Source organism: Aquarana catesbeiana, linkage group LG04, assembly GCF_042186555.1.
Source record: "Aquarana catesbeiana isolate 2022-GZ linkage group LG04, ASM4218655v1, whole genome shotgun sequence".
In the NCBI taxonomy this organism is placed as follows: domain Eukaryota; kingdom Metazoa; phylum Chordata; class Amphibia; order Anura; family Ranidae; genus Aquarana; species Aquarana catesbeiana.
Genome location: NC_133327.1, coordinates 463,784,907 through 463,800,374, shown reverse-complemented (window position 1 = coordinate 463,800,374; position 15,468 = coordinate 463,784,907). Strand labels below are relative to the sequence as shown.

The 15,468-nt window shown below is 43.9% G+C and overlaps 1 protein-coding gene across 1 annotated transcript in view; it reads left to right on the top strand.

Annotated features, from left to right (window-relative positions):
- Positions 1 to 15,468, top strand: part of CEBPZ (CCAAT enhancer binding protein zeta) — a 259,115-nt gene that overhangs the window by 141,464 nt on the left and 102,183 nt on the right. The window contains exon 8 of the mRNA XM_073627558.1: positions 9,963 to 10,028. Within this exon, the coding sequence (XP_073483659.1) occupies positions 9,963 to 10,028 (66 nt within the window). The remainder of the gene's footprint in view (positions 1 to 9,962; positions 10,029 to 15,468) is intronic.

Sequence of the window (15,468 nt, the reverse complement as noted above, 5' to 3'; positions counted from 1 at the left end):
CCGCCACTCCCCTCCTGCTAGTCACCTGTGGCTGTAAGTCGGATTTATAAATAACTGGCATCCCCTCTGTTGTAGGAAGATTTTAAGTACTGTGTGTGGTTTTTTTTTTTTCATTATAATCCTAAATAACTTCTTGCACAGTGCCGCTGTGCAGTCATGCGACCTCCCTCTGCCGGCTGGCTGACATCAGAGGGTAATCTCAGCCCCTCCCACTGCTCTCCTTAGATAGGGGAAAGAGCAGAGGGAGGTCTTGTTTACTTTTTTTATTTACGATTAGAATTTAAAAAGAAAACTGACACACAGTACTTTATATCTTGTTACAACAGAGGGGATGCCAGTTATTTTTATAAGTCTGACTTTACAACCACTCTGACATAAACATTTGCGTATAGGTCTGCTGTAAAATCTTTTTTTTTAACTTTTTGCTGAAAGTATTTGCCCACTGTTATGATTGAGACACTGATGTTACTGGTTTACCTTGAGGCTAGGTTCACACTGCTGCGAATTTTATTGCGAATTTGAGCCGCTGCGATCGCACAAATTCGCAAGTCATTTTAATAACATTGTTTTCCATGAGTGCTGTTCACATCAATGCGTTGCGAATTTAACCTGCGTAAAAAAAGGGTCCTGTCCGAGTTTGATCCGTGTGCAATGCGAATTCAGCTCCATAGATTGCAAAATTTGCAGTAGAATCGCAAGAACACACAAAGAATTCGCAATGCAAATTTGCAACGCAATCGGATCAAAATCGCGCTAAATTCGCACTGCAGCAGTGTGAACCTAGCCTTAAGGGCACTTTCACACTGATACGGTGAGGTCTTCCTGCACCGCGAGTGCAGCGCAGGGTACCCGCAGTTTTCGTGCAAGTTACCTGTGCTTTACCATAGAGTTCCATTATGTCCTGGAAGTGCATCAAAACTCTTGCACGCTTACACTTTGCCATAGACTTCTATGGCAAAGCTAACCTGCATGAAAACCATGGGTACACTGTGCTACACCTACAGTGCTGGAAAACTGCACTGCATCAGTGTGAAAGCGCCCTAAGTAGTAGGCTACATAAAAAAAAATGTACAGCAGGTTTTAAAATCGACTGCAAAACAAACAAAGCAGTTTGGTGACGAACAATGCCTTTTCCAGCATGATATATATTTATAATGGCTGTAAATCATTTCTGTGATTTAATTTTTGCCATTTTTCTGCAGTTCTTTAAATTTGTATTCAATTTTTTTTTGCATTTCCTTTTGGTAGTATTTGGTATCTTTTAATGTTTGAGTTAAATCTGATAAGTTTTGAGAGTGACACAAATATTAATTTTCACAAAGTCTGCTGCAGTGTTTTTAGATCTATTTGTCAGATGTTACTATGGTATACTGAAGTATATTTACAAGCATTTCATATGTGTCAAAGGCTTTTTTTTGACAATTACATTGTTTATGCAGAGAGTCAATATTTGCGGTGTTGACCCTTCTTTTTCAAGACCTCTACAATTCACCCTGGCATGTTGTCAATCATCTGCTGGGCCACATCCTGACTGATGGCAGCCCATTCTTGCATAATCAATGCTTGGCGTTTGTCGGAATTTGTGGGGGGGGGGTTTTGTTCACCTGACTTTTGAGGATTGGCCACAAGTTCTAAAATTTTGATGTTTTGTTCTCCAAGCCACTTAGTTATCACTTTTGCCTTATGGCAAGGTGCTCCATCATGCTGGAAAAGGCATTGTTCGTCACCAAACTGTTCTTGGATGGTTGAGAGAAGTTGCTCTCGGAGGATATTTTTGTACCATACTTTATTCATGGCTTTGTTCTTAGGCAAAATTGTGAGTGAGCCCACTCCCTTGGCTGAGAAGCAACCCCACACTTGAATGGTCCCAGGATGCTTTACTGTTGGCAGGACACAGGACTGATGGTAGCGCTCATCTTTTCTTTTTTGGACAAGGTTTTTTCAGGATGCCCCAAACAATCGGAAAGGGGATTCTTTAGAGAAAATGACTTTACCCCAGTCCTCAGCAGTCCAATCCCTGTACCTTTTCGCAGTATATCAGTCCAACCCTGATGTTTTTCCTGGAGAGAAGTGACTTCTTCGCTGCCCTTCTTGACATCAGGCCATCTTCCAAAAGTCTTCGCCTCACTGTGCGTGCAGATGTACTCACACCTGCCTGCTGGGTGCCCTGAAGCTGCCTTCACAACAATTGAACCTCCTCTTTGAAGTTCCTGATGATCCGATAAATGGTTGATTTAGGTGCAATCTTAGCAGCAGCAATATCCATGCCCGTGAATCCCTTTTTGTGCAAAGCAATGATGACTGCACGTTTTTCCTCGCAGGAAACCATGGTTAACAGAGGAAGAACCATGATATCAAGTACCATTCTACTTTTAGAGCTTCCAGTCTGTTATTCTAACTCAGTCAGCCTTACAGAGTGATTTCCAGTCTTTTTTTTCTTTTTTTTTTTCCACGTCAGCAAACTTTTAGAGAGATTTTAAGTCAGCTGCGTCATTTACGCTGCGCCCCCTTTCTTTTTCGCATCATTGTGGCTTAAGGAAAATTGTAATCTCTTTAATACAAAATCTTTTAATCGATTTTCCCTTTCCTTTTTATCCACTAAAAATACCAATATTTACTTATCTATTTTTATTTTTCTTCCCCCCCTCCCCCCACCCCCCCGAAAAAAAAAAAAATCCCCATCCTCCCCCTCCCTCTCCCCCCCACGGTCCTCAAGCATCTATAGTTGTCATGTACCTTTCTGTGTTCCTATACTCATGCCATCTTGCCCACGTCTTAGTGTATTTATCTCGCCGGCCTTCCATCGAGTGTTTTGCTTCTTCCATTCCTCTAGCCCATTCTACCCTTATTATCCATTCCTTCATCCTTGGGGCTTCTACCCCTTTCCAGTGACACGGGATCAGTGCTTTAGCCGCGTTTAAGAGGAATGGGGTTACTGACTTGTTGTATTGGGAGATCTCTCTTTCCGTGTCATGGAACAGACACGTCCAAGGATTTTTGTTAACCTGCTCCCCCGTTATCTGTTGTATTTCGCCCAGGACTTCTCCCCAATATTTCTGGATTTTAGAACACTCCCACCATAGATGGGCAAGAGTGCCAATTTTTCCACATCCTCTCCAGCAAGTTAGAGGGGTCTCAGCATCATATTCATGTACCTTCCGGGGCGCCCTATGCCATCTTGCTATCGCTTTATAGGCCATTTCATGTGTCCAGGAGTCTCTTGCCGTTAAATGAACCATCTTTAAAACCTTACTTCTGTGTGCTTCACCTTCTAAGCCTCCTATTTCCTTTTCCCACTTTTCCAAGAAAGTGGGGTATCCTTTACTAGCTTCCCCCCTTAGGACGCTATATAATTTTGAAATACTTCCTTTCACACACGTGGGGGTATTTAATAGTTTTTCAATATCCCTTAACTGGTCTTTTCCTCTTAGTGGATGTGGCAGTGAACGTGTAAAGTGCTGTATCTGGGCGTACCTCCACTTGTCTAGTGGTTTGTTTCCCCAGACCTGTGTGATTTCAGTGTAAGTGTACAATCTATTTCCTTTCATCACATCTTGTAGTTGTATTACATCTTTTTTTGCCCATCTCGTGAAATATAGGTGTTCCTCCTTCCCAGGTAAAAAATAATCCGTGTTTAATAGTGATAATAGTGGTGAGTTGAATTCCCAATGGCAACTCTTGCCTACCCTATCCCAGATTCTGAAAGTGTTCTTAGTCAAAAAATTAACTCTATTTCCCAAATCCCTGTATTGTGGTGGAATCCATATTAATTTTTCTATGTCCACCCCACTCAGTGTTGCTTCAATATTCACCCAACTTTTCTCCTGTTTACTGTGTAGCCAGTCAATTATCCTGGAGAGAACAACCGACTGATAATACTTTTTGAAATCCGGTGCACCTAACCCTCCCAATTTTTTATCCTTCGACAAAGTGTCGTATGCTACCCTAGGGTGCCTACGAGCCCATATAAATCTTAGAATTAAAGACTGCAGTTTAGCAAAAAATATAGGGGGGATCTCTATTGGGACCATTTGGAAGGTGTATAATAACATGGGCAGCACAAACATTTTGATCGCATTTATCCTGCCGATGCATGACAGGGCTTTATATCTCATCCTACCTAATAGATCTTTAGTTTTATTGAGTAGGGGTACATAGTTATCGGCGAACAAGTCCCCCGGTGAGGATGATATTTTTATACCTAGATAAACCAGTTCCCTCTCACACCATACAAATGGAAGCCCGGCTTGGAGTGCTCTCTGCTCTCGCTTAGGGATTGATATATTTAGGAGCTCTGACTTACTCATGTTTATTTTAAAGTTTGCCAAACCCCCATAGTGCTCCAACTCCTTGAGCGCCATGGGGATTGTCGTTCTAGGGCGGGTAACGAAGCATAGCAAATCGTCAGCAAATGCTGCTATTTTGTACTCCTTCGTTCCAACCTTAATTCCCTGAATGTCTTCGTTCCTACGAAAAGCCGCTAAGAGTGGCTCTAAGGATAAAATAAACAAAATTGGGGAGAGAGGGCAACCCTGTCTTGTCCCGTTAAACAGTTCAAGGGGACAAGACAGGGTCCCATTCACTCTAATCCTCGCCTTGGGGTGCCTATATAATGAGAGGATCCATCTCATCATCCTCTCTCCCAATCCTAGATGTTTCAGAGTTTCAGTCATAAAACCCCAATCCACTCTATCGAATGCCTTTTCGGCATCGATTGATAGCAGAGCTGCTGGGGTATTACTCCTGATTGCTTCCTGCATGAGAATAAATGTTTTCAGTGAATTGTCTCTCCCCTCCCTACCCAGGACAAATCCCACCTGGTCATTGTGTATCCACTGTTTTAATCCAGTTTTCAACTTATCTGCAATTATTTTAGCAAAAATTTTTGTATCTACATTTAAGAGCGAGATTGGTCTGTAGCTTCCGGGTGAGGCTGGATCCTTTCCTTCTTTCAGGATAAGGGTAATATACGCTAGTAGGGATTCTTCTCGGGACTCTTCGTTCTCCCCGAGGGCATTCAAATAGTCACACAATTTGGGTACAAGTATTTCAGAAAATTTTTTATAGTAAGCTACGGAGTATCCGTCGGGGCCCAGGCTCTTTCCCAGGGCAGTGTTCTTTATCGCCTTTTCTACCTCTCCTTGGGACATGGGTGCATCAAGACGCTCGACCATATCCCTCTCTGTCCTGGGAAGGTCTAGTCCCCGAAGGTACTCCCTTATCCTTTCCTTCTTGTTATCGCTCAATCTCTCTCTCCAGCCTACCTTATAAAGTGCACTGTAATAAGAGTGGAATATTCTAGCAATTTTTGGGGTAGAGAATTCAAGGTTCCCCTCTTCATCTCTTATTTTGGGTATAAAGGTCCTATTCTTTTTTTTCCCTAATCCTTCTGGCCATCCACCTTCCTGGTTTATTCCCTTCTCGATACATGGCTCTATTTATCATATCGAAAGCACAGCTCCTTTCCTTCTCCAGCAACTCATTCAGGTCTCTTCTTTTCTTAATTAGCTCATGCTTTTCTGGGAGCCCCCTGGGTCTTGTACTCTGTTCTGCTTCCTGAATCTCCCTGTATAAGCGTGTCAACTTTTCTCCCCTCTTTTTTTTTTTTTCCTCGTTCCGATAGCAATCCAAATCCCTCTTATATAGGTTTTGTGTGCTTCCCAAAGAGTGGATCTGGATATGTCCTCTGTATCATTAATCTCAAAGTAACTTTTTAATTCCTGCTCTATTTTCGCAAGTGCATCTGGATACTGTGTGAGGGAATCATTAAGTTTCCAGTTTATCCTAGGCCGATCCACACCGGCGATCTCTACTTGGATTTTCACCGGTGCATGATCGGACAGGGTAATAGCCTTAATTTCTGCTACCTTCAGAAAAGGGACCATCTGATGTTCTATTAAAATGTAGTCTAACCTCGAGAATGATTTATGAACAGGGGAGAAGAAAGTGTAGTCCTGATCTTTTAAGTGGCTTATTCTCCATGCATCCATTAATTGAAGGTGATTTAACATTTTTTTGAATGTCTTTCCCTGTGTGCCCGATCTTAACTCGCCCCTTGACGTGTCCACCTCAGGGTCCATACACAGGTTCAAATCTCCTGCGACTATTAGTTTGCCTTTTCTAAAAGATTCTAGTTTCGTCAAAATTCTCTTTAAAAAGTTCTCGGGGTTTCTATTAGGGGCATAGATATTCGCCAATGTGATCCACGTATCGAACATTTTCCCTTTCACAAACAGGAACCTGCCTCCAGGATCGGCCAATCGCTCCTCTTCTTCAAACATCATTGTTCTATCGAACCCTATAGCTACTCCCCCTGAATGTGCTGATCCAGCGTCCCCATATAACCACTTTGGGAACAAATGCGATGTTAATCCCTTGCTTGCGTGCGTTACATAGGTTTCTTGCAGAAACACCACGTTTGCGCCCAGGAGGTGCAGCTCCTGATTGATTTTATACCTTTTTTTTTTCTGTATTCAGTCCCCTCACGTTATATGTTACGAAATTAACTACTCCCATTTTTTTATTACTGGAGAGAGCGTCCGGCCAATCCCATGAGGCATAGCAGGAGAGAGGGAGAAAAAAAAAAAAAAAGGGCCCACCCACACACCCCCCTCCCTTCACCTCCACCTTCCCTTCCCGCCCCCACTCCCTCCACCCCCCCACCCCCCCACCCCATCTGGAACAGATCGCCTATTTCCGGCAGGGCAGACTCCTCTGTTCAAAATATGGATCAGGTGGCCTCCCTCGATCAGATGCCACCCTGCACCCATATTCCCCATAGGGCTCATGTCGTGAGGACTCCCCGTATCGCCCCGGCGCCCTCCCCCCGCCCCGCTCATGTCGGCACTACCCTTCTGCCCCTAACTATGCCTCTTGGTTATTAGCTTGCATTAACCATTGTGCCCCTCCCCTCCCGCCCTATTGTATCTCGCGCTGGAGCTGCAGTCTCTTCCGCGCCCCAACCAGGAATACGTGGAGGGGCAATGTCTAACTTGCGACAAAAGTCCTCAAGGTCTTCTGGGAATCTAAGCACTGCCGTTCGTCCATTCCTTTTTCCAATTAGGCAAGCCGGGAACCCCCATTGATATGCTATTTCTGTCGTTTTCAGTAGGGCTGTTAGAGGCTTCAGCAGCCTCCTTCTTGTGAGGGTCTCTGCTGATAGGTCTGAGTAAACCTGTATCTCTGCCCCTTCAATGCTTAGGCCTGATTGATGTCGCAGTTTTCCCAAAATTTTCACTTTTTCCTCCTCATAGTGAAACTTCACTATCACATCCCTTGGACTCTCTGATGTATTTCTGGGGTATCGTGCGACCCTATGGGCTCTATCTACTTTCAGGGGGGCCGTTATTTCTCTATCCAGCAATGGGTTTAGCAATTGTTGTAGTACCGGCGCCAGCTCTTCCTTCCTGAATTTCTCTGGGAGACCCTTGATTCGCAGGTTTTTGCGTCTGCTGCGATTCTCCTGGTCTTCTAATTTATAAAGTAGACTTCTATTTGCTCTTTGCATGTCCCTTATTTGCATATTCATACCCTCTAGTCTCCGCTCGTGTTCTTCCAATCTGTCCTCCGTCTCCTCCACCCTTTTCAATACATGCCCAATGTCTACCCTTATGGTCGCAATCTCTTTTTTAAGGGAGGTCTCCAGTTTCAGTAGCAATTCAGCAAGCATTTCTCTAATATATGGAGCTTCCTCCTGTGTGAGCTGCAGTGGTGGTTTATTCCCCCCTGCAGTATCTTCCTCCTCAGTTCTCCCATAGGGGCCTTCCTGTGTCTCAGAGCCATACATCTGCTGGCTTCCGCTGATCCTTGCTCTTGCACTTTTGCTTTTATTCTCCTCTGATGCCCCTCTCTGTTTGTTTATTCCTGGGCGTGAGGATACGCCCAGTCTGGGACTCCCTTGAGGTTCTTCCAGCATGCTGGCTTCAGTTGACATGTAGCACTGAATCCCGCCTGGACTTAGTGCGGTTACAGTTCCTTTACTACCTTTAGTTGCCTTCCCCCTCATCTCCACAGGCCTCTAGTACTCCACCCTACTCCGGAAGATTAATACAAGCCTAGGTATGAGACTTAGTGGTTGTATACAGATTGCTCCTTGGCGGGGTCGGGGGCCAACTCCCTCAGTTCCCTCTCATAACCCTCTTATACCGGTGTGCAAGTCGCTTGTATCCGCTTATGCAGAAGCTCTTGTATTATTCCACGAGGGACCTCCCGGGCCCACTTGGGTCTATGGGGGGGTCCTGCGTAGAAGCCTTGTCTACCACCGACCACCCTGCACGTCAGGTCTGGGCGGGAACGTTCACCTCCCAAAAACACCGCAGAGCTACTGTCAGGCTCCTCTTATACCCTATTTATCGGAGTGAGAAATGGGTTTTAGCCCCCAAACCCAGGCTTAGGATGTGTAATTCTTCTTAAGTGAATCTTGCGCCTACCTCTCTACCCTTCTGTCCCTATGCCAAATGTTCACTGTTTAGTCCAAGTAGTCCAGGATAGTCGGTGTTTAAGCCAAATACTTAAAGTTTCTTAGCTTTAAGACATCAAAAAAGGGTTGGGGGGGTTCCCACGTTAAAATATCCGTGGAGAGAAAAAAAAAAAGGAAAAGAAAAAAAGTGAAAAGCAACAGAGCCATCTACTCAGATCAACTGCGATGTAATACAGGCGTCTCAGAGGGTTAATACTGTTGCAGAGATTGTCATTTAAAGTCAAGATTTTTATCTTCCACTCCGACTTTTCTTATGAACACAAAGCCCAATCCGTTCTCCTTGAGGTTTATATATATGACTTAGTCCCCCTACTTCCATTCCTCCTCCTCTACCTTAAGAGATTGCAGAGATCCAAGGGGGAGGGGGTGTAAGTGAACGCAAGTGCTCACACTAAGTAAGTAGGTGAACAGTTCATCTGTATATAGCTAAGTGCACCTCAAACACGTCTCATCTATTTCTTATTGTTCTAGGGATTGTTCCTTCAGCCTTTTAGTACATATCATGAGTCCAAGTGTCTCAATAGTATATAGCAGGGTTAGTTTTATATCAAGATTACAGTTTGAATTCTTACCCTGTTTTCCGGCTGCTTTCCCACCATAGACACTTCAATAGGGGAGCAGGAGGGACACCAGGGGGGGTATCAGCATATACTGAGCTATCATCATCTCTCACCTCTCCCTGCTACTATTTCAGTGTATCCCCTTGCTGGCTCACCCCCCTCCAGCTGCAGCGTTACCTTGCTGTTGTTAAGCCAACCTGTGCCTCCAAAGCCGTTCGCGGTCTCCTCCCTGTCCGTTGCTTCGGAGCTCCAAGCTCCAGGTGTCAGTGTCAGCGGCAGTGCTGTGATTCGCAGCGGCAGCGAGGGGCGAGCGGCTTCCCCTCTCTATCTCATTCCGGGCCGCATCGGTAGCATCTCACGGTGCCGGCGTCTTTGCGGCTTCCTAGCCTCCTCCTCTCTGTTGAGCGGGTGTGCGGGGGGAGCAGTGGCGCCAGGCCTCCTACGGAGCTCTCCTACGTAGCGACGCTCCGCCCCATCCCCCGTGATCCACCCTTTCCCGTATGAGTGATTTCCAGTCTTGTCCTCGTTGACACTGACACCTGTGTTAATGAGAGAATCACTGACATGATGTCAGCTCGTCTTTTTGTGTCAGGGCTGAAATACAGTGGAAATGTTTTTTGGGATTCATTTTCATGACGTGGAGGAACTTTGCAATTAATTACAAATCATCTGATCAAATTGCCATCATAAAAACTGAGGCAGCAGACTTTGTGAAAATGAATATTTGTGTCATTCTCAACTTTTGGCCATGGCTGTGTATACACTGCAGTTCAGCAAATCTGAAGTTTTTAGAATTCATTTTTTTTTCTCAATTACTTTTGAAAACTACACTGCACACTACCGTCCACTTGCTTGTTTTGGATTTTTGCTAAAATAAGCATCAGATTTATAGTAAAATCATATATATTTTTTTATTTGTGCAGAAAGCAACAGAGGTTATTTAAAACATCAGAAGAAGAAGTTGTATATGAACGAAGAGAGAGAACCGGGTAAGAAATTATAATATTTTAGTGGTTCTAAAGGAAAATATTTTTTTTTCTCTAATGTATTCTTTGCATTCAGTTAAAAAAAAAAAAAAAAAAAAAAAAAAACCTTCAGAAGCTGCTTCCTTGAAATCGGTGTTTGCTCAATGGTTTTTCAAACTCAATTTTTTGGAGGAAAAAACTTAATGAGTTTCAGTGACCACAATATACAGTAATACTCAGTTTTTTGCTAAAATATAAAAGATGTCACGCTGAGTAAATATCTACCTAACATGTCACGCTTTAAAATGGAGTATGCCTGCGGAATGGTGCTAAACTACAGTACCTAAAAATCTCTATAGGCGACTTTTTAACCACTTTAGCCCCTGAAGGATTTACCCCCTTAATGATCAGGTCGTTTTTTACGATACAGCACTGCGTTATTTTGGTTGACAGTTGCGTGGTTGTGCAAAACTCTACACAAGTAAATTTGATGTACTATTTTTTCCCACAAATAGAGCTTTCTTTTGGTGGTATTTGATCACCTCTGCTGTTTTTATTTTTTGCCCTATAATAAAAATAAATTTAAAAAAAAAAAACTAAAATTTTGAAAAAAAATATATATTTTTTATTTTCTGCTATAAAACATACCCAATAAAAAAAATATAAAAAATCTAATATCTTCATCAATTTAGGCCAATTTGTATTCTGCTACACTTTTTTAGTAAAAAAAAAAAAAAAAATAAGCGTATATAGATTGGTTTGCGCAAAAGTTATAGTGCCTATAAAATAGGGGATACATTTATGGCATTTTTATTTTATTTTTTACTAGTAATGGCGGCGATCAGTGATTTTTAGCGGGACTGCAACATTGCGAAATGTCGCCTGAAAATTTTGATACTAGGACGTCATATGATGTTCTATGGGTGTGAAGTGTTTAAAGTACTGTACATTTTTCTACACTTAAAGTATAACTAAGGGCAAAACTTTTTTTTTTAGTTGTGGAGAGAGGTTAGAACCCCTGTCAGTTTTTACTGCAGTCTTTATTGGAGATTCACCCTCTCTATTTGTCCTGTTTGCCATTATCAGTGAAAGTAAAAAAAAATCCCAAATTTTGGGTTGTCCCCAGAAAAGTAAGAGGGGAAATCTTCCAATGGGGACACTAGTTCTGGTGACCTGGGGGTCCCCAAGGAATTCCCTTAATTTGCAGAGATTTCCTCTCACTTCCTGTTTGGCTATGGGACAGGAAGTGACGGGAAATCTCCGCTATGGGACACAGATGGCAAAAAAAATCTGACAGGTGTTATAACCCTCCTTTGCTCTATTCAAAGTTAAAGAAAAACAAAAATGCCCATGGTTCTATTTTGTTTTTAACTAAAGCTATAGTCGAAGATTTAGAAGCAGTGTCATCAGTGTCAAGACAAGGTCATCTAGTGCCCAGGGTGAAGTTGCCAGACTGTCAAAAACCCACCCCCTCCCCCTTTTTTGATGTATGTTCCTGTTCGTGTGACATTCACACAGAATATATTAGATTGGATCTCGTAGATAAGGATTACTTTGTATTAGTAGGGGCAGAGTGAATATTATCTAGATTTTTCAGGTAGACCCTTGTACACGCAAGAGCTGCCAAATTTTGCTGATCTGACAGATTAAATCTAGCTATGTGTGTGGCCAACTTTACTGATGGAACTGACATTGCTACAAGATCATAAATCCTATTTATATTTAAAAAAACTAGGCAAACTAAGAGCAGATGTGCTAAATCAACAAGTGTGTGCAAATCGGTAACCAGAGACAGCAGAGCCCAGCCAGCATTCAGCTCACACTTGACCTGGGCAGTACTGCCCCTTCAACAGGGATTTAAAGGAGACACTCAGCCTTGAATTTAGAAGGCAGGGGGACATCTGAGGGATATATAGTTTAGCACTGACAGCAGCAATATTTATTATGCAACTTTCTCCTGGTTGAGAGGAGCTCTGGGTACCTTGTCCAGCTACGGTGTTAGCCTAAGCCGCACAATGAAGTACCTCAAACATGAGCCTAATTAGGATGCATGTTAAAAAGAAGCCAAACCACTGTTTTACCAAGCCCAGATTTGCATATCCTCCCCAGTAGTTCACCGCCTTCGCCCTTCTCAGGACCTCCCCATTCACTTAACCCCCCACTGCTTGCCTGCTGGACCTGTTGATAATAAATACTTTCTGGTACTCTCCTTAATGTCCCTTCTCAGCTTGTAGCAGTGGATCCTGAGGGAACTTGTCAAGCAACCCGCCTGAAAACACTGCACCCAAGGCAACTGCCTCTCTGCCCCCCCCCCTTGTGCCAGCTCTTCATGTCATGATTTCAAGGGTGCAGTTTCTTGTATTGCAGTAGGTGTCTGGTAAAAGACTGTACAAGGTTTCTAAACCTAAGTAAACCAAAGGATTGGAGTGACCCTAGCTTGCACATTTGTACTTGAAGCTCCACGCGCATTGGATTTTGCTTGGTTTGTTGACTGTCATCTGAGAACTTTGGCCAGTTAGGTAGAAAGTGAGACAATAAATAACCAGTAAACCTTAAATATAAGTAGATACACATACTGTTCTCAAATAGGGTTATCTCCCACATCCTCCTTATCAACTGATGAGATCATAGGCTATTAGGATGCTGGTGGCTGACCCGCACAGTTCCCAAGGTTCCAATGCTGCACAATAAAAATCTTTGGCTTTGTGTAACAAAAAAAGCAGTCTTGACCAACTTGCTGGCTTGTTGACAATATTTGGGTCAATTTTTAGGCATGTTGCCAAGGCATCCCTGAAGAAACCTTGGCGCCCTGGTTGAAAAAGGCTGATATAGGCCAAGCTAGTTCCGCAAACCCTTTAAAGTGGACCTTTTTAGGGTGATAATTTAATGTGAGTCATGAACAAAATGCAAAGGGCCACTGTGAATTCAGGACGGTCTTATAGCCTAACATGCCTACACCTCATTATGTTGTTTTAAAGGATGTCCCTATGACTCTGAAGGATGTATATTTATATCTATTTTGTGTACTGACTTTGTTACTCTCAATAAAACTATTTGAAAACAAAAAAGTGGACCTTTTTTTGGCATTTGCAAAAGTGGACCTTTTTTTGGCATTTGGCACGGTCAGACTTTTCGACCAGACTGGTCCAACGGACAATCCGATCGTGTGTGAGCTTCAGCTGACTTTTCCAGTCGAAAATCTGACAAACTTTAGATTTGGAACATGCTTCAAATCTTTACGTCGTAACTCCGCCGGACCCAGAAATCCGCTTGTCTGCGTTCTAGTCCGACGGACAAAAACCGACGCTAGGGCAGCTATTGGCTACTGGCTATCAACTTCCTTATTTTAGTCCGGTGTACGTCATCACATACGAATCCGTCTGACTTGGTGTGATCGTGTCTAGGCAAGTCTGTTCCATAAAAAGTCAGTCGGAAGTCCGTCAAAAGTCCATTGAAAGTCCGTCGGACCAGCCTGGTCGAAAAGTCCGCCCGTGTGTACGTGGCTTTAGTCATAGCTGAGAAATGGTGATACATTACTTGAAATAGACCAAGGCCAGGAGATACAGTTGTACAGAATGTTCCATAAAGTATGTTCCAAAGTCACTTTTGTAATTACACTAGTGATTCTCATGGTCGACAGTCATGTCTGATATCAGATGGGCTAGAAGCCTGTGAGTTTCTGTGACATCCATTTAGTTTTGGGCTTAGGTTTTTTTCTTTCGGAGGGAAAATAAAGTGACACCTGTTATCAGAGATGTTGATGGAAGCACTCCTCAATGTAATGTAGTGCACCAGCGGATCATCAGGGGAGGGGAGAATGTGGAGAAGAATGCATCAGGGTGGATGGGCTTTGTTACATTGGTCCTGCTTTTCCCTGGAAAGGAAACCTGGTTCACTAGGAGTGGTAGAGCTTTACCTATAAGTCATCTGTGTCCATTTAGGTAGTCTTGGAGTTCAGCCATATTGTACTTGGGTACCTAGTCTGATGTCGAGGAAGTCAGCATATTGTTGTATTAATAACGTGGCCTATGCTCCGCAATCCCTACCTGATACTAAAGGATGAGAGCAGCTAACACCAAATTGTGTTTCCCATAATCCAAATATATATGTGACCAAAAATTGTGTTTCATTCTTTCCCTTTAAGAGAGTGGGGCTGTCAAGCCTGGGCTCACACAGAAGTGGTGCGGAAAACCGCATGCGCTATGGACAGGAGTCACACCACATTCTGTTCAAATCACATGCGATTCTTTGCAATGTGATTTTAGCCCATTCATTTTTTATGGGCTCAAATCGCACAGAAGGAAAAATGTATCGGTTTTAGGTATGCCATGTTCTTGTGCCATGTTCTTTCCATTTTGTTATGATAGATTTGATGGTGCTCCTAAGGATCATCAAAGATTTGGATATTTTCTTTCTCGTACATCACGGGACACAGAGCCTCAAGAATTACTGATGGGTTATATGGGTATCACAAGGTGATTGGACACTGGCCACACTCTAGACAGGAAGTTCAACCCCCTATATAACCCCTCCCCTTACTGGGGATACCTCAGTTTTTTCGCCAGTGTCTTAGGTGTTGGTCACCTGTAAAGATGTGCTGTGCTGAGCTCCAAAGGGAATATCCTATACTGGGGCAAGCCATGCAAACCGGATCCATTTCAAAGTGTCCTTTCTAGGCCGAATTGGATGGTACCCGGGCCTCGTGTCCGAAGAAACAAGGTCTTACCTGTATCGCTTCTCTTTTTAGAGAGCTGGAACCCGGGATCCAGTATTTGGTTTTTCTAGACATATCCCTGGCGGGGTGCTTTACGGGCCCAGAACTGCGGATCCTCCTCTTCTAGGGGGCCCCTGTCTCTGAAGGTTTTCCAAACGGAGCCCACCGTGAGAGGTGAAGATTGGGTCTGTATAAACAGAACCCTGCAGCTGGATAAGGTAAGGGAGATTCCTCAGAATGTTTTAATTCTAGTAGGTTTCACCTTTAAGTAAATGTATGCTATGCCTATTGTCGCCACCGGGGGATGCCAAGAGCACATACCTTCTCATGCTTGATCTGTCTGTCTCAGTGTCCACGCAGTACATCTCCTCCAGCCGAGCTCCAGGTAGGATGGGATGGGGGGCTCTTTCCTCAGGGATATTCCCCCCGAGGTTAAGGGGGACGGGGTGGCCTGAAAAGCGGTAGTATATTGCGCCACCGCCACCATTGCTATTGGCAGGTTCCTCATCTGCCAGCCCCTCTCCTGTCCTCCACCCCAGCCTCCCCTCCATGCTTGTCCCGGAGGATTGGCTCGCGTGGGAAAGTGCACATTTTTGAAAAAAAAACGAGGGGGGCGGGAGGGGTAGTCGGTGGGGGGGGCGGAGCATTAGCGCGACGTCCGGCGTGCTTAGACGCCCACATCGCCGGCTGCACAGGCTATAAGGAGCACACTTTTCAGGTGCACACAGCCTATGGAGGGACACAGAGCTG